General features: G+C 68.8%; 1 protein-coding gene across 1 annotated transcript; it reads left to right on the plus strand.

The window, feature by feature from the left end:
- The first annotated feature begins 1,502 nt into the window (after positions 1 to 1,502).
- On the plus strand, positions 1,503 to 15,195 carry EMID1 (EMI domain containing 1). The gene is given in 17 exon segments (XM_054219794.1): positions 1,503 to 1,551; positions 2,038 to 2,227; positions 5,451 to 5,564; positions 5,683 to 5,786; positions 8,571 to 8,657; positions 8,779 to 8,840; positions 8,999 to 9,119; positions 9,596 to 9,694; positions 9,922 to 10,059; positions 10,296 to 10,382; positions 10,486 to 10,538; positions 10,642 to 10,695; positions 10,917 to 10,961; positions 11,042 to 11,086; positions 12,220 to 12,304; positions 15,064 to 15,107; positions 15,109 to 15,195. Coding segments are annotated over 17 exon segments (1,464 nt in total).
- Positions 15,196 to 16,794: the final 1,599 nt, after the last annotated feature.

Below are 16,794 nucleotides of genomic sequence, written 5' to 3' on the forward strand. Positions count from 1 at the left end.
ATCTTCACACACAGAAGAACAGCATTTTCCCTTTCCTCTGCACTTTTTTTTTTTTTTTTAAAAAGAAAACTGCGATTCACATTATCCTCACTCTCCAAAATAAATTATAGCTAGCTGGTTACCTCAGGCCACATCTTTGAAATTCTGGTACGGTTTTCCTTCACCAACCCCTGCATACCTCCTCCCTCTAAAGGAGTTTCACAAATAATTACGGTGCATCACAAAACCAGCCTGCTACGAGCAGCCCCCTCAAGATGCTGAACTTCTCCACCCATTGCTTTCACATTACAGCCTGTCCACGGAGCCAAAATAAGAATAATAATAACAATAATAAGCCCCACACAGTACCCACACCACGCATAGAGAAAAATAAAACAGTCCGGTTTGAAAGCCTGGAAGTACTCTGCTAGAGAAGAAGCCTGGACACACGTTTTTGGCTGTCAGCCTCGCAGAGATCGAGCGCATAAACCAAAATCACTCCCCAGCGGACGCGCTCCGCTGCGCTGCGGGTTAAACACCGGCACCTCCGCGTCTTCGCCTCCTTTTTATATATATTTTAAGCCGCGAAGTAAGCGCAGTGCGGCCAGCGCTTGCAGGGCTCCCCAGCGGGAGCCCCCCCGGAGCCCCGGCCGGCCCCGCTCCGCCGCCACCTCCCGCGGCGGGCCCCGCAGACCCACCCGCGCCAATGCACCTGTGCTGCCGCAAACCGCTCGGAAAGCCACCCGTGCAAACCCACCCACATACACCCCCGCAAAATAAAACCCACTGCAAAACGCGCCCGTGCCCAGGCATCTGTGTAAAACCCCCCCGTGCAAACCCCCCGGCGCCCTCAGGCAGCGCTGCCGCCCCGCTCCCCGCCCGGGGGGGCCGCTGCCGCTTCCCTTCCCCGGGACCCCACCGGCCAGCATCGCCCGCGGCCCCCGGCGCGTCCCCCGGCGCGTCCCCCGCCTCCTCGCGGGCAGACCCCACTTCGCCTCCCTCAAAATGTTCCGAAATTGAGTCAGATGAGCCCGAAGCCGCGCACCGCCGGGAAGCCCCCCCTCCTCGGCAGGCGCTGCCCCGACGGCCCCGTCCCCGCTCACCCTCGCTGCCGGGGCTGGCCAGCAGGCTCCGGAGCGCGGCGCACAGCAGCAGCGGCAGGAGGCACGTCCAGCCGGGAGCCGGCGCCCCGGCGCGGCCGGCCCAGCCGCCACCGCCCCGCGGCCCCATCCCGCCGCCCCTCAGCGCATGGGGCGGCGGCGGCGGCTCCCCCCCCGGCGCTGCCCGCTCGGGTCGGCTCAGGACGGGACGGGGCTGGCAACGCAGCTCCACTCCGCTCCCCTCCAGCCGCCAGCGCGACTGGGGGAGCTGGGGGGCGGGGACGGGGGAGGTGGCCCCCGCGCCGCCACGGAGACGCCCCCGACGGGGCGGACCCGCCGCAGCCGCCGCCGCCATCCCGTGCGGGAGCCGGCGCGCGCCGGGTCTCGGGGAGCCCGCGGGGCGCAGCGGGGGCCGCACCTAAAATGGCCGCCCCGCGGGGAAACCCCCCACCCGGAGCCGCGCTGCCCGTGGGTGAGGGCAGGTGGCAGCGCTGCCCCTGCCAGGCGTCTCTCGGGCCCCGGCCAGCCTGCGGAGGGGGGACAGGGAGCTCCGGTGCTCCCCGGGTGCTCTCCGCAGCCGCCACGGTTCACAGTCCCAAAAAATCCCGCCCGCCGGCCCACAGGGCCGGGGAAGCCGCTGTTTCACGGCCCGGTAAAACCAGCCTGGGAGGAAGGCTCGTCCCCGGCCAGGAAAGCAAAAATGCCAGAAATTCCATCATAGAACCCCCCCCCCCCGCCCCGGCCCCCCGGGCTGTTCCTGCTCCCCCCCCGCCCCGGGCCAGTATGTGCCCCCCGCAAATTGTCCCCCCCCCCGCGACGTCCGTGCGGCCAGCGGGACCACCGGGCCGGCGGGGCGGAAGGCGGGGAGGCGGGGGGTCCCTCCTCCTCCTCCTCCTCCTCCTTCATCCCTCCTCCTCCTCCATCCCTCCTCCCCCTCCCCTCCCCCGCCCGCCGCCCCGCTCGGTGCCGGTGCCGGTGCCGGTGCCCGGGCAGCGCCGCCCCACGCCGAGCCCATGGCGGGGGCCCTGCCGCCGCTGCCCGCTCCTGCCCGCGCCCCTGGGGCTCTGCCTCCCCCTCTGCTGCCTGCTCCTGCCGCCGCCCGCCGCCGCCGCCTGGAGCCCGGCCCTGCTGCAGCCCGCCGCCCGCAGGTACCGGCACCGGGGGCACCGGTGCGGGGGGAGCTCCGGGCACGGGGTTGGCAGGGGAAACCGGGGAGATGGAGCGCAGGCACAGGGGGAGGGTGGTCTGGCACGGGGAGGACAGGGGAGGTGGAGGTGAGGGGATGGGGGGGCGCCGGGTAACGGGGGGATGTGGGCACCGGCTATCGGGGGGGTCCGGGTACCGGGGTGCATCGGGTACCAGACAGAAGGGGTATCAGGTACCGGGGGGGCTCCGGGCACTGGGGGGCATCATGTACCGGGCAGGGGGGGTATCGGGTATGGAGGGGCTCCGGGCGCTGGGAGGTGTTGGGTACCGGTGGCTCCGGTACTCCGGCAGGGTGCATCATGGTATCGGGTGCTGGGGGCTCCGAGTACCAGGGCCATCAGGTACCGGGCAGGGGGCGCATCGGGAACCGGGGGCTCCGGCTACCAGGGGCATCGGGTACCGGGCAGGGGGGGCATCGGGAACCGGGGGCTCCGGCTACCAGGGGCATCGGGTACCGGGCAGGGGGGGCATCGGGAACCGGGGGCTCCGGCTACCAGGGACATCGGGTACTGGGCAGGGGGGACATCGGGAACCAGGGCTCTGGGTACCGGGGGCATCGGGTACTGGTGACTCCGGGTACGAAGGGGCATCGTGTACTAATTGGGGGGGGGGTCCTGGTACCAGGGTGTATCGTGTACAGGGCGGGGTGGGCATCGGGTACTGGGGGACTCTGGGTACTGGGGGGGTATCAGTTACTGGGGGCACCGGCTGCTGGGGACAGTAGGGCAGGGGCTGCTTGGTCCGCGCTGCTGGGGCTACTGGAGCTGGGAAGGCTGCAGGGCTACTGGGTGCTGCTGGGGCTGAGGCTTACTGGAGGATACTGGGGCTAGCTGGACTTACTGGGACTGGCGGTTACTGGGGGGTTACTGGGGCTAGCTGGACTTTCCAGGCCTGAGGGTTACTGGGGCTAGCGGGAGGTACTGGGGCTGGGGGTTACTGGGGTTAGCAAGAATTGCTGGTGCTTACTGGGGGGTTACTGGGGCTAGCAGGGCTTACTGGATCTAGCATCACTGCTGGGAGTTATCAGAGCCCCCAGGGATAGCCAGGTGCTGGGACATGGAGGGGGGGGGGGCTACAGGGCTTGTCTGGACACACTGGGGCTACTGGGGCTACCTGGGCATGCTGGGACTGGCGCAGGGTCAGCGGCAGGGGCCAGGACAGCCCGCTGCCCAGTTTGGGGGTCTGTGGTCCCTGTCCCCATGGTGCCGTCCCGGCGGAGCGGTCGGCAGGGTGGCGGGGGGGTTGTTTACAGGAAACCTTTGGCTCTGGCCGTGTCTCCGGCACCGGATTGCCGGGACCTCCCGGTTCCGCTCGGGTCGGCGAGGCGACGGGCAGAAGCCGCCTCATTTCCCCTTCCCCTCCCGGCCAAGCCCAGGAAGCCCCTGGCGCCTTGGCACCACCCTGCCGTGTCCCCCCCCCCCTGCTCCCCGGGTTCCCCACAACCCGGCACCCACCACCCCGCTGCTGGCATCGGGGGGGCCCACAAGCCCCAACCCCATAAGCCCCAGCCCCATCCCTCTCATTGGGCTAATGCATCTCTGGGGTCCCACATGCCCAAGCCGGGAAAGTTGGGGGGGGGGGGGGGGGGGGGGGGGAACAAAGCTGGTTTTGGGAAGGGGGGGTGGGATTCGGAGCCACCCCCGAGGTGGGCTTTGCCCCAGGTGTTTGCATGCCCCGGCAGCAGAGCCCGGGCCGGCTCGGTGCACGAGTGGTGGCCCGGCAGCGGGTGGGCTGGGTCAGGCCGGGCCATGCGAGCGCTGGCACGCAGATGCCCGCCAGCTCCTGCCCCGCTCCCCGAGGGGGGGGGGGCATTCCCCCCACCTCTGCCAGGCGAGACGGAAAACGGGCCGGGACCCGTCCCCATCCCCATCCCCGCCGGCACTTGGCACCCCCGCCGCATCCCATGCCATCCCCGTGTGCCTGGGGAGCATCGTGCCCACCCGGGGGGGGGGACGGACGCTGCCGGGGGGGGGGGGGGGGGCTGTCACCCTGGGTAGGGATGGGGTGGGGGGGTGGGGGACAGAGGTGTCGTTGTCCCCCGCTCGGCGTGGCGGGGGTGGCAGCAGAAGCGTGGTGACAGTCCCCCCCCCCCGGCGGGCTGGGCGCTTTCGTGGCCCTGGCACGCTGCCCGGCCGGAAAGCCCTTGTGCCACCCTGCTGTCCCCGCCCCCCCCCCCGCCCCCCCCCCCCCCGGCACCTCCCAGACAATTGTCGTGTCCCCCCCCCCCGGAATGGCACCCGCTCGTCCTCACCGCCACCGCCTCCCTGCTAGCAGCGTCGCGGCGGTCCCAAAAAAACTCGGGTTTTAACCCAAATTGCACAGCCTGGGTACAGCGCCGAGGGTACGGCGAGTCCTGCCCGCCGCGGGGACGGGGGCGCTCGGCGCGGTGGCACGGGTGTCCCCCCCCCCCCCCCTGCAGGGGGAAACTGAGGCTGGGGGGGGGGGGGGGGGGTGTGTGCGATGCCCGGGGAGGGGCAGGGTGGGCAGAGCCTGGCATGAGGAGCCGGCGGGGGGGGGGGCCGAAGAAAGGAGCCTTTGTGCGGGGTGGGCTGGGGGCGCAGGGGGGGGGCTCCGGGCCCCACTCCAGGCCAGCCGGCGCCAGCGCCGTGCCGGGTCGGGAATGCAGCAGGAATGTGGGGCCCCCAGCACCCCCCCCAACCTCCCCCCCCCCCCCCCCCCCCACACCCCCGGCGTGCCAAGGCAGCCCCCGGAGGGTCCCCCCATGGGCACCCCGAAAGCATCTCCCGGGGCAGTTTCAAACCCCCTGGGACCGGGGGTGGGGGGACAGCCCGGGTGGCACCGTCATCTCCGCCAGCCCCACGGTGTTCACCCCCCCGGGCAGGGCTGAGGGTGGCACCTCCACCAGCCCCACGGTGTTCCCCCCCCCTGGGCAGGGCTGAGGGGTGGCACCTCCACCAGCCCCACGGTGTTCCCCCCGCCGGGCAGGGCTGAGGGTGGCACCTCCACCAGCCCCATGGTGTTCACCCCCCCGGGCAGGACTGAGGGTGGCACCTCCACCAGCCCCACGGTGTCCCCCCCCCCCGGGCAGGGCTGAGGGTGGCACCTCTGCCAGCCCCACCAGGCAGGTCTGAGGGTGCCACCTCCGCCAGCCCCACGGTGTCCCCCCCCAGGCAGGGCTGAGGGTGCCGGTTGTTTCCCTTCCAGTAACTGGTGCTCCTACACGGTGACGCGGACGGTGTCGTGCCACGTCCAGAATGGCACCTTCCTCCAGCGGGTCTTCCAGGGCTGCCGCTGGCCCCTGGCCTGCAGCGGGGGCAGGTGAGCGGTGCGTCCCCTGGGAAAGGGCACCCGGCATCCCCCCCGAACCACCACCACCCCAGCACCCTGAGGTGCCCCTGGGATGGGTCTGAAGCGCTGCCCCACTCTGTGCCAGCAGCTACCGCACCATCGTCCGGCCCATCTACAGGGTGACCTACAAGACGGTCACGGCGCTGGAGTGGAGGTGCTGCCCTGGGCACGCCGGGGCCAACTGCGAGGAAGGTAGGAGCCGGCATGGCCGTGAGAAGGGGCCTCATCCTGTCCCCGACGCTGGGCTGCTGGTCCTCTCCATGGCCAGGGTGGGGTGGTGTCACCCAGGGGTTGCGGCTAGGCTGGGGTCCCCCCACCATCAGCATCGCTGGTGGGGAGGGGGGAGGGTGGGAAGGGCTGGATGGAGAGATGGGTACGGATGGATGGATGGATGGACGGATGGACGGATGGACGGACGGACAGATGGATGTTCCTCTGTGGATGGGATGGATGGATGGATGGATGGATGGATGGATGGATGGATGGATGGATGAATGTTCTTCTGTGGATAGACGGATTCATGTTCTTCTGTGGATGGATGGATGGATGGATGGATGGATGGATGGATGGATGGATGGATGGATGGATGTTCTTCTGTGGATGGAGGGAGGGATGGATGGGATGAATGTGATGGATGGATGAATGGATGTTCTTCTGTGGATGGATGGATGGATGCCTGTTCTTCTGCGGATGGATGCCTGTTCTTCTGCGGATGGATGCCTGTTCTTCTGTGGATGGATGAATGTTCTTCTGTGGGTGGATGGAGGGACGGATGTTCCTCTGTGGGCAGGTAGATGGATAGATGGATGCTCTTCTGCATGGTTGGATGGAGGGATGGATGAATGGACAGATAGTGGGATGGAGGGATGTTATTTGGTGGGTGGATGGATGGATGCTCTTCTGCATGGATGGATGGAGGGATGGATGAATGGACGGATAGCAGGATGAGGGGATGTTCTTTGGTGGGTGGGTCAGTAGATGTTCTTCTGAGTGGGTGAATGGGTGGATTGATGGGTGTTCCCGTGGGTGGGTGGATGGATAGATGTTTCTGTGGATGGCTGGGTAGATGGATGGGTGTTCCCATGGATGGGTGAGTGGATGGATGGTTTGTTCCTGTAGGTAGATGGATGTATGGCTGTGTCCATGGATGAATGAATAGATAAGGGGATGGATGGATGGATGGATGGATGGATGGATGGGTGGGTGGGTGGATGTTCCTGTGGGTGGGTGGGGGGATGGCTGTGTCCATGGATGGAGGAATGGATAAGTGGATAGATGGCTGGCTGGATGTTCCAGTGTCGCCGGGTGGGTGGATAAGCGGGTGGATGTCCCTGCGGGTGGCTGGCTGGGTGGGTGGAGAGCTGGAGAGGGATTCCTGTGGGTGGCTGGGTGGGTGGGTGGAGGGACAGACGGGCGGATGGCCCTGCGTTCAGCTGGACGGGCAGATGCAGGGGGTGGGTGGGCAGATGGATGCTTGGCTGGCTGTGCCGGGGGGCGGGAGGGTGGGGTGGGGGGGGGGGGGAATAACTGCAAAGGTCGATGGACGGGTGGGGTGTGGGTGGCCGGCCGGCCGGACAGACGGACATTCCTGCATGGGCGGGCGCGTGGCTGTGCCCCGAGGGGATGGCTGCCTGCCCGCCGTCCCTGCCTGCGGGTGGGCAGCTGCCCGCGCGGGTGGATGAATGGGTGCCAGGCTGTGCCACGCATGGCGGGACAGCACGCTGGCCCCCCAGCCTGCCTCCTTACCCGGGGCGGGGGGGGGGGCGGTGTGTGTCGCTTTGTCCCCATGGTCACCCACATCCTCCTCCCTCCCTCTCCCCCAGGGCGCTGGCTCTGCGGGGCATGGGTGAGCGGGTGGCACCCAGGGGTGGGGACACCCTGGGGACAGCGGGGTGGCACCCAGGGCCTATGGGACAGTGGCTGGCACTGGGGGGGGGGGGGGTGCTCCACAGCCAGCTGGGTGGCGGCAGCACGGGGTGGGGGGGGCGGCGGGGGGCTCCTCCTCCTCCTGCTCTGTGCGTGCTTGGCCGGGTGCCCCCACATCTGGGCCCATTTAGGGCGGCGCTGGCTGTCCCCTGCAGCATGGCGGTGGCCGTGCCGGCGTGGGGTGGCAGCGCGGGGGGGAGCGGGGGAGGAAAGGGGTGGGGGGGGGCCACGATGCCGCCAGCTTTGCTCCAGACGCCCCTTTGCTGACATGCCGGGTGGCCCCAAGCTGCTGTCCCCCGGTTCCCTCGGTGCGGACGAGGTGCTGGGACCCCGCCGTGGGTCGTGGATATAGGCCGTGTCCCCAGGAATGTGCCCCCCCCCCCCTCCAAAGCTATCCTCGAGCCAGGGGTCTCGCTTGGGGGGTGTCCGTGGGGTGTTTGGGGGGTAGGGTTCAGGACCGTGGAGGTTTTGGGGGGGCTGGCTCAGGGTTATGGGGTGGGGTGGGGGGGGGGGCTGGTGTGTGGCCATGGGTGGGTTTGGGGGGGGCGCTGGCTGAGGACCATGGGTAGGTTTGGAGGGGATGGGGTGTGTGGTCATGGGTGGGTTTGGGGGGGTCTGGCTGAGGGTTATGGGGTGGGTTTGGGGGGGGCTGGTTCAGGACCATGAGTGGGTTTGGGGGGGTCTGGCTGAGGGTTATGGGGGTGGGTTGGGGGCATCTGATGTGTAGTCGTGGGTGGGTTTGGGGGGGTCTGGCTGAGGGTTATGGGGTGGGTTTGGGGGGGGCTGGTTCAGGACCGTGAGTGGGTTTGGGGGGGTCTGGCTGAGGGTTATGGGGTGGGTTGGGGGCTCTGAGGCTCACCAGGAGCGAGGATGGAGCAGAAGCAGCGGGAGCCTTTGCACCCCCTCAACCCCCCCCTATTTTGGGGTAAGGGGCAGCAGGCTTTCCCAGCCCCATAGCCCTTGGGGGGGGGGGCGGGTCTCCCACCACAGGGAATGCACTGAGGGGGGGCTGCCCCCTTCCTGACCCCCCCGCTCTTTTTCCCTCGGCAGAGCCTCACACCTTCCTCACCCTGCGGGACACCGGGCGCCCCAGTGCTGCCCCACGCCGGCCCCCCCTGCGCCCCACGGCTTTCTCAGGTGAGTTCCCCCCCACACCCCCCCGCCCCCAGCTTTGCCACCACGCGCTGCATCAGAGGGGTGGGTGCCCCCCACCTGACCGCCGGTGGCCCCCGCTTTCTCCCCACCCCCCCCCCGACAGGGTGCCTGAACTGCAGCCACGTCGGGGAGCTGACAGCCCGGCTCGCCACCCTCGAGGCGCAGGTGAGACCCCCCCCCGCGATGTGCCACCGGCCCCGGCTCCCACCACCCCTCGAGGGACGCAGGAGCCCAAGGAGGTGGGGGGGGGGGGTGGGCAGGTGTCACTTTATGGCCCCCACCCCTCTGCGGCACCCAACCCAACCCTCCCGTCTCTTCGTCAGGTGGCCCGGCTCTCGGTGGCCGAAGCCCCCACCTCCCCAGCACCCATCTCCCCGGGCAGGGGGCCGGAGACCGGGCAGCTCTGGGGGTCCCCGGCCGCCCGCGGGAGCCCCGGGGATGACGGTAAGGCAGGCAGCTGTGTCCCCCCCCTCCTCCTTCAGCCACCCACACCCTGCGCCACCGACCGTGGTGACAATGCCAGCCAGCCCAGAAAAAGCCCCCGGGTGTTATCAATATCGGGGGGGGGGGGGCACCCCTTTTTGGAGCCACTCACCTCGGGGCAAGGGGCTGCAGTCCCACCCCAGCTGTCCCCAGGGGACGGTGGTGACGTTGAGCCACCCGTGGGGACCAGGCCAGCTCTGAGGGGGGTTTGCAGGGCTGTGCCCCCCCACACACACCCCCAGTGCTTTGGTTTGGGGCAGGATGGGGGCCGCAGCGTGGGGGCTGCTGCCCTTGGGGTGCCCCCCGGACCGATGCTCCCCCCCTGACCCGCACCAGGGGCGCAGCGGGGTGTGACGGTGGGGACGGGCCGTGGGTGGGGGGCACCCACCAAGGGGCTGTCCCCGGGGTGCCCCCCTGAGGGTGCTGCTCGGCCGCAGGGAGACCCGGCGCACAGGGCCCCCCCGGCCCCAAGGGAGACGCGGGAGGACGGGGACCGTCGGGCATTCCCGGGGTGAAGGGTCCAATGGGGCCGCCAGGTAAGGGGGGACGGGGACCCCCGGGGGGGGGGGGGGAGGGGGAGCCCAAGCTTTGTGCCTGGCTCCAGCTGAGCGCCCCCCTCCTGGTGGGCAGATCTCGGAGTGTGTGGGGGTTTGTGCAGCGGTTTGGGGGCTCAGAAGGGCTCCAGCGCTGCGCAGCTTCAGGCATCCGGACTCTAACAGGCATCCCCCCCCCCCAATCTTCACCCTCCTCTTCCTCCCTGCAGGTCCCCCTGGCCCCCCAGGACCACCCGGCCGGGATGGAGCCAGGGGGCTTCCGGGAGAGAAGGGGTTACCTGGCCCCCCTGGCCCCCCAGGACCCCCTGCCCCTGTGGGGCCAGCAATACCCCGCATAGCCGAGCCCAGTAAGGAGGGGACGGGGTTGGGGGGGGGTCCCCTCAATAGGGTTGGGGGGGTGGGGGGGGGATGTACCATGGCAGAGCATCCCTGCCCCGGCGATGGGCCTGGCTGTGGGGATTGGGCTACAGGGGGGGCCAGGGTGGGAGCATCACCCAGGGTGGGGGTGGCGTGGCTGGGGGGGTGCTGGGAGCCCCGGGGGGGGGGGGACTGGCCCCTGCCCATCACCTGTGCCCTCCCCCAGGGGACCCGCTCCTCTCCAACACCTTTACCGAAGCTGCCGGGGGCATCGTGGGTCCCGTCGGACCCCCCGGACCTGTGGGGCCGATGGGTGAGTGTATGTCCCCCCCCTTCCCTACCCCCCCACTTTGGGGGTGCCCTGCTGTGGGGCAGCCTGCCACGGCCGAGCTGAGCTGCGTCCCCTCTCCTTGCAGGCCCCCCCGGCCCCCCAGGACCCGTCGGGCCACCCGGCCCCCCAGGACCTGACGTAAGTGCTGGGAACACCGGGGGGGTGGGGGGCACAGGGTGGGCTGAGCCCCCCCTGGTCCCCCTCCACGCGGGCTGATGGCACCCACCTTGTCCTTGTACAGGGTAGAGCCGGGGCACCCGGAGCTGCCGGCCCCCCCGGGGAGAAGGGAGACAGGGTGAGTCCCCAGCAGCGTGACACGAGTTGGGGCGGTCTCAGCCGGGGGAGGGGGGGCTGTGTCTGCCAGCATCTCCCATAGTGGAAGGTTCCCAGCAGCGTGACACGAGTTGGGGCGGTCTCAGCCGGGGAAGGGGGGGTTGTGTCTGCCAGCATCTCCCACAGTGGAGGGTCCAGCACTGCCCCCCCTCCAGGTGCCGACGGGCTCTTTCCCCCCCGCAGGGTCCCCAGGGCCACCCGGGCAGCCGCGGCCAGGACGGGGCACAGGTACGTTGCTGGGTCGGGCCCCCCCGGGCCGTAGCCCCCCCTGCCCCCCCCTGCCAGGCCCTCTCCTTTCTGTGTTTCAGGGCGAGCCGGGCCCCAGGGGCGAGCCGGGCGAGAAGGGCACTTGGGTGAGTGGCAGCAGGGTGGCACCAGGGACACATCTACTGGGAAGGGGGGGGAGGGTGTCGCTCACCCGTGGGTGCTGGGGTGGGGGGCGGTGATGGGCGTGGGGGTCCCCCCAGCCCCCTTCCCTACTCTTCCCCGCCTCTCATCCCTGGGACCCCAGTGGTGGCACAGGGGTCCCCAGCGGTGGCCAGTGCCCGTGTCTCATCCTCAGGACCCCAACGGTGGCATGAGGGTCCCCAGCTGTGCCCAGTGCCCCACGTCTTGTCCCTGGGACCCCAATGGTGGCACGGGGGTCCCCAGCCCAGTGCCCCACGTCTTGTCCCTGGGACCCCAGTGACGGCGAGGATGTCCCCAGCTGTGCCCAGTGCCCCACACCTCATCCCTGGGACCCCAACAGTGGCGTGGGGGGGTCCCCTGCAGTGCCACGTGCCCCACATCTTGTCCCTGGGACCCTGGTGACCGCATGGGGGGGTCCCCTGCAGTGCCACGTGCTCCATATCTTGTCCCTGGGACCCCAGTGACGACAGCACGGGGGGGGGCCCAGTGCTGCCCAGTGCCACGTCTCACCCCCAGGACCCCGATGATGGCCTGGGGGTCCCCAGTTGTGCCCAATGTCCTTGTCCCGTCCCTGGGTGTCCCCAGCTGTGCCCTGCACTCGCGTCTCCCCCCGGGACCCGGTGATGGCACGGGGGTCCCTGGCTGTGCTTGTTGTGTGTCATCCTCCCCCGGCTCTGAAATGCTGGGGCAGGGGGGTACCACCCCTTCACACTGCCCCCTCCCATGGCGGGGGGGGGTCATACTACCAGCATGGCCCCCGCTGTGCCTGTGTGGGGTGATGGGGCGCAAAGCCAGCCCCCTCGGGACCCCCCAGCACCAGGGAGGGGGCACAGAGCCGTACTGGGGGCATGGGGTGGGCTCAGACCCCCCCGCAGGGGTAGGGTTGGGGCTGGTCTGTCCCCCCCCCGCAGGGTACCCCCACTCCTTCCCCTGCTGTCGCAGCGAGTCGGGGAGGGGCTGGGATGTGGAAGGCACCCACGTCCCCTCCGTGCGCCACCCCAGGGCAGGTGGCCCGGGGCCATGCGGGGGTCCGGCCTCCCCCCCCCCCCGCTCACCCCCCTCCCTCTCTTCTCCCCAGGGGGAGGGTTTGCACCAGCTCCGCGAGGCGCTGAAGATTTTAGCGGAGAGGGTTTTAATCTTGGAAACAATGATTGGGCTCTACGGTGAGTAGGGGGGGGGCCAGCCCGGGCCGCGGGAGGGGACAGGGACCCCCAGGGTGGCCCCCGCTCCATGGGGTGGCCCCCATCCCCACCGGTAGGTCACCAGGCCCTCACGCCGTCAGGGTGGCCCTTGGCTTGCTGATGCCATGGAGTGGCTGGGAGGGGTCCCTCAGTGTCCCCTCCCCTCCCTGGCCGCAGCGTGATGTCATCAGACGTACATGACATCACCACCCACGCATCATGGCCAACACTGGGGACCGCTCGTAGGGTGAGGGCCACCGGGGCACCCACAGCCGGGCACCCCAGGACCCCCCCCCCCGAGCACTGCCCAGTGTTGCCCACCTCGGTCAGGGACACCCGGGACAGTCTCTGTCTTAGGGACGACCTGGTGGCCCCCTGGGCAAGCTGGGGACGTGTGTCCCCCCACGTGTCCGGGGACACGCAGAGGGGCTCGGTGCGCTGGGGGGGGTGGCAGGGGGAGCACCCCTCCGGCATAGCACCCGCTGGGGACTGGCGCAGGCAGGGGACACTCGTGTCCCCATCGGGGCACTGCTGGGGACACCCAGGCAGCTGTGGCTGCCCCAGGGTCAGCGCAAAGCACCCCAGCCCCCCCGCCCCCCGCCCCGACCCCACAGGGATGGGGGAGCCCCTGGCATCCCCCCTGGGGCCACGGGAGCCGCTGGCACCCCTCTGAGACCCTCCTGGGAGACCTGGCACCCCCCACCCATTGCACCGGCACCCCCCCCGCCCGCTGGGGCTGCACCCCCGCTATGCCCCCCATGCCGTGCTGTGCCACCCCTGCCCTGCCACCCCTGCCATGCCGTGCCACCCGTGCTGTGCCCGCCGCGGGGCGAACGCGCGCTCTGCTCTGCTCTCTCACTCTCCCCCAGGCCAGTAGCTTCCAAACCCTCCTGCGGCAGCAGGCCCGGCTGGAGGTCCTGGCTAGAAGGGTCACCTTGCTGGAAGCCATCATCTGGCCAGGTAACCGCCCCACCTTCCCTTCCTCCCCTCCCCGCATGAGCTGGGCGCGCCGCGGCCCCCTCACCCCCCACCCCGGGCGCGGGCATGGAGCACACGGGGCTGGAGCCTCTGGGAGCAGGTCCCCAGGACCAAGGGAGACCGTGGAGTCCCTCTTGGATTGAGAGTGACAACCATGGAGACGCTCTTGGCTTGAGAGAGACAACCATGGAGGCCCTCTTGGACCGAGAGAGACAACCATGGAGACCCTCTTGGACCGAGAGAGACAACCATGGAGACCCTCTTGGATTGAGAGAGACAACCATGGAGACTCTCTTGGACCAAGGAAAACCCAGAAGTTCCCCAAGGTTCAAGGAAGACCCTGAAGCCCCTCTCAAAGCAAGGGAGACCATGGAGACCCTCTTGGACTAAGAGAAACCCTGAAGCTCCTCGGACAAAGAGAGCCCCTGGAGCCCCTCTCGAACCAAGGGAGACCATAGAGCCCCTCTTGGACTCAGAGGAATGACCACGGAGACCCTTTTGGGCCAAGGGAAACCCTGGAGCTCCCCAGGCATCAAGGGAGCCCATGGAACCCTTCTCAAACCAAGGGAGACTATGGAGACTCTCTTAGGCCAAGGGAAACCTTGGAGCTCCCCAAGTATCAAGGGAGACCATAGAGCCTTTCTCAAACCAAGGGAGATCCATGGAGACCTTCCTGAACCAAGGGAGCTCTTGGAACCCCCCAGGGTCAAGGAAGACCCACGGAGACCCTCTTGGATTGAGAGAGATGACCATGGAGACTCTCTTAGGCCAAGGGAAACCCTGGAGCTCCCCAAGCATCAAGGGAGCCCATGGAACACTTCTCAAACCAAGGGAGACCCATGGAGACCCTCTTGGACCAAGGGAGCTCCTGGAACCCCCTAGGACTGAGGGAGGCCCATGGAGACCCTCTTGGATTGAGAGAGAGATGACTATGGAGACCCTTTTGGGCCAAGGGAAACCCTGGAGCTTCCCAGGCATCAAGGGAGCCCATGGAACCCTTCTCAAACCAAGGGAGACCCATGGAGACCCTCTTGGATTGAGAGAGATGACCATGGAGCCCCTTTTGGACCAAGGGAAACCCTGGAGCTCCTTGGACCAAGGAAGGCTGTGAAGTTCCTCTGGGATCGAGGGACACCATGGAGCTGCTCTTGAACCAAGGGAGCTCCTGGAGCCCCTCGGGGACCAAAGGAGACCACGGACCCCCTTGGACCAAGGCAGCTCCTGGAGCTCTCCAAGGATGGTCCTGGAGGAGCCCTTCAACCTGGGGAGCCCCTGGAGCTCCTCTTGGATGGAGGGAGCCCCTGGACCCCCCCCCCCCCCCTCCTTGGCCCAAGGGAGACCCCATTGCCCAGTCCCCGCCATGCCAGGGTGCCCAGCTGAGGGGTGGCGGGTGCCCCCCCTCCCCGTTCCCCCCACCTCCGCCTCTACTTTCCAGCTGCGCTTTCCCGCAGGGGGGACCCCGGCTCTCGGGGTGCCGGCCGGGGGTGCCAGGCAGGGGTGCCAGCCCAGGGTGGGGGGTGTGTGTGTGTGGGGGGGGGGTCCCCACATCCCTTGTCCGTCCCCCCCCCTTCCCAGTCCCAGTGCTCCTCTCCCAGCGTGCGGGTCCCTGGGGACAGCCAGAGCTGCCGTGTGGGGCGATGAACCCCGTTTCTGTGGGGCAGGGGACCCCCACCCACAGCACCCAGCGACTTCTTTTTTTTTGGGGGGGGGGGGGGGAGGTCTGGCACCCACCGCCTGACGCCTCTCTCCTTTCCTCCCCGCAGAACCAGAGCCCGGCTCGGGCAGCGGCCCCCCCGGCACTGCAGCACCCGGCCCCCCCCCGCGGCAAGCGCGGCAGCGGCCAGCCCCCCTACCGCATCGTGGCCCCCCGCCAGCGGCCCCCCGGCAAGCAGTGAGGGGTGTCACCCACTGTCACCCCCCCCACCCATCCTACGCCCACCGCCGTGCCGGTACGGGCAGCAGCATGGCCCTGGGGGGGCGGGGGCAGGATGGGGGTCGCAAACACACCCCCCCCCCCAGCCGTGTGCCCCCAGCCCCGCAGGGCACTTGGTGCTAGCCGGTGGCACGGCACCGGCCCCCCCCCCCCTCCACCCCCAGCTTTGCTCCCCATCACTGCTGCTTAAACCCCCCCACCCCGGGGAGGGGGGGGCAAAGGGGAGCCAGGGCCCCCCCTGCTCCATTTCTGCCCCCACCCCAATGTGCAGCTCTGGGGGGGTTTCCTTTGCCCCCACCCCGAGCCCCCGTGGCCACCCCCGTGCCAGGGAAGGGGCTCCGGCGGCGGGGGGTGGGGATGGTGGTGGGGACCCCCCCCGGGGAAGGGGACCCTGCTGCACCGCGCGCTTCGTCCCGCTGCTTTGGGACCCTTGAGGTCATTAAATGCCTCCTGAACACGTGTCCTGCCGTGTCCCTCGGCACCACGGGGACCCCCCTCCCCGCCCCGGGTGATGCGGGCACCCTGGGGACATGGGTGGCTGGAAGGGGTCCCTGCCACCCACGGCAGGTGGCCTAGGGACGGTGGTGGGGTCCCCCGGGGCATCCCCGGGGCTGCCAGCGGGGTGGGACGGGGCCACAGGGAGATGGGCTCCGGTGACCTGGAGGAGACCCAGGGGACACGTGGTGTGCCATGCCACCTGTGGGAACATCCACCCATGGGACACCCACCCACAGCATGCCACCCAGGAGATACCCACCCGTGCCACACCGCCCCTGGGACACCCACGCATGCCATGCTACCCATGGGACACCCACCCACGTCATGCCACCCATGAGATACCCACCTGTGCCACAGCACCCCTGGGACGCCCACCCATGTCATGCCACTCATGAGTTACCCATCCACACCATGTCACCCCTGGGACACCCACCCATGTCATGCCATCCATGGGACACCCACCTGTGTCACACCACCCATGGGACACCCACCCATGTCATGCCACTCATGAGTTACCCATCCACACCATGTCACCCCTGGGACACCCACCCATGTCATGCCATCCATGGGACACCCACCTGTGTCACACCACCCATGGGACACCCACCCATGTCATGCCACTCATGAGTTACCCATCCACACCATGTCACCCCCGGCACACCCACCTACGTCATGCCACCCATGGGACACCCAACCATGCCACGAAATCCATGGGACACCCACCCTTACCATGCCACCCATGGGACACCTGCCCATGCTACACCACCTATAGGATGCCCACCCATGTCAGGGAATCTATGGGACACCCACCCACGTCATGCCACCCATGGGACACCCACCTGTGTCACACCACCCCTGGGACACCCACCCACGTCATGCCACCCATGGGACACCCACCTGTGTCACACTACCCATGGGACACCCACCCATGTCATGACATCCATGGGACACCCACCCGTATCACACCACCCCTGGGACACCCACCCATGTCATGCCACTCATGGGTTACCCATACACACCATGTCACCCACGGGACACCCACCTGTGCCGCAACACCCCCAGG

The sequence above is a fragment of the Rissa tridactyla genome, chromosome 13 (genome assembly GCF_028500815.1).
Source record: "Rissa tridactyla isolate bRisTri1 chromosome 13, bRisTri1.patW.cur.20221130, whole genome shotgun sequence".
Classification (NCBI taxonomy): Eukaryota; Metazoa; Chordata; class Aves; order Charadriiformes; family Laridae; genus Rissa; species Rissa tridactyla.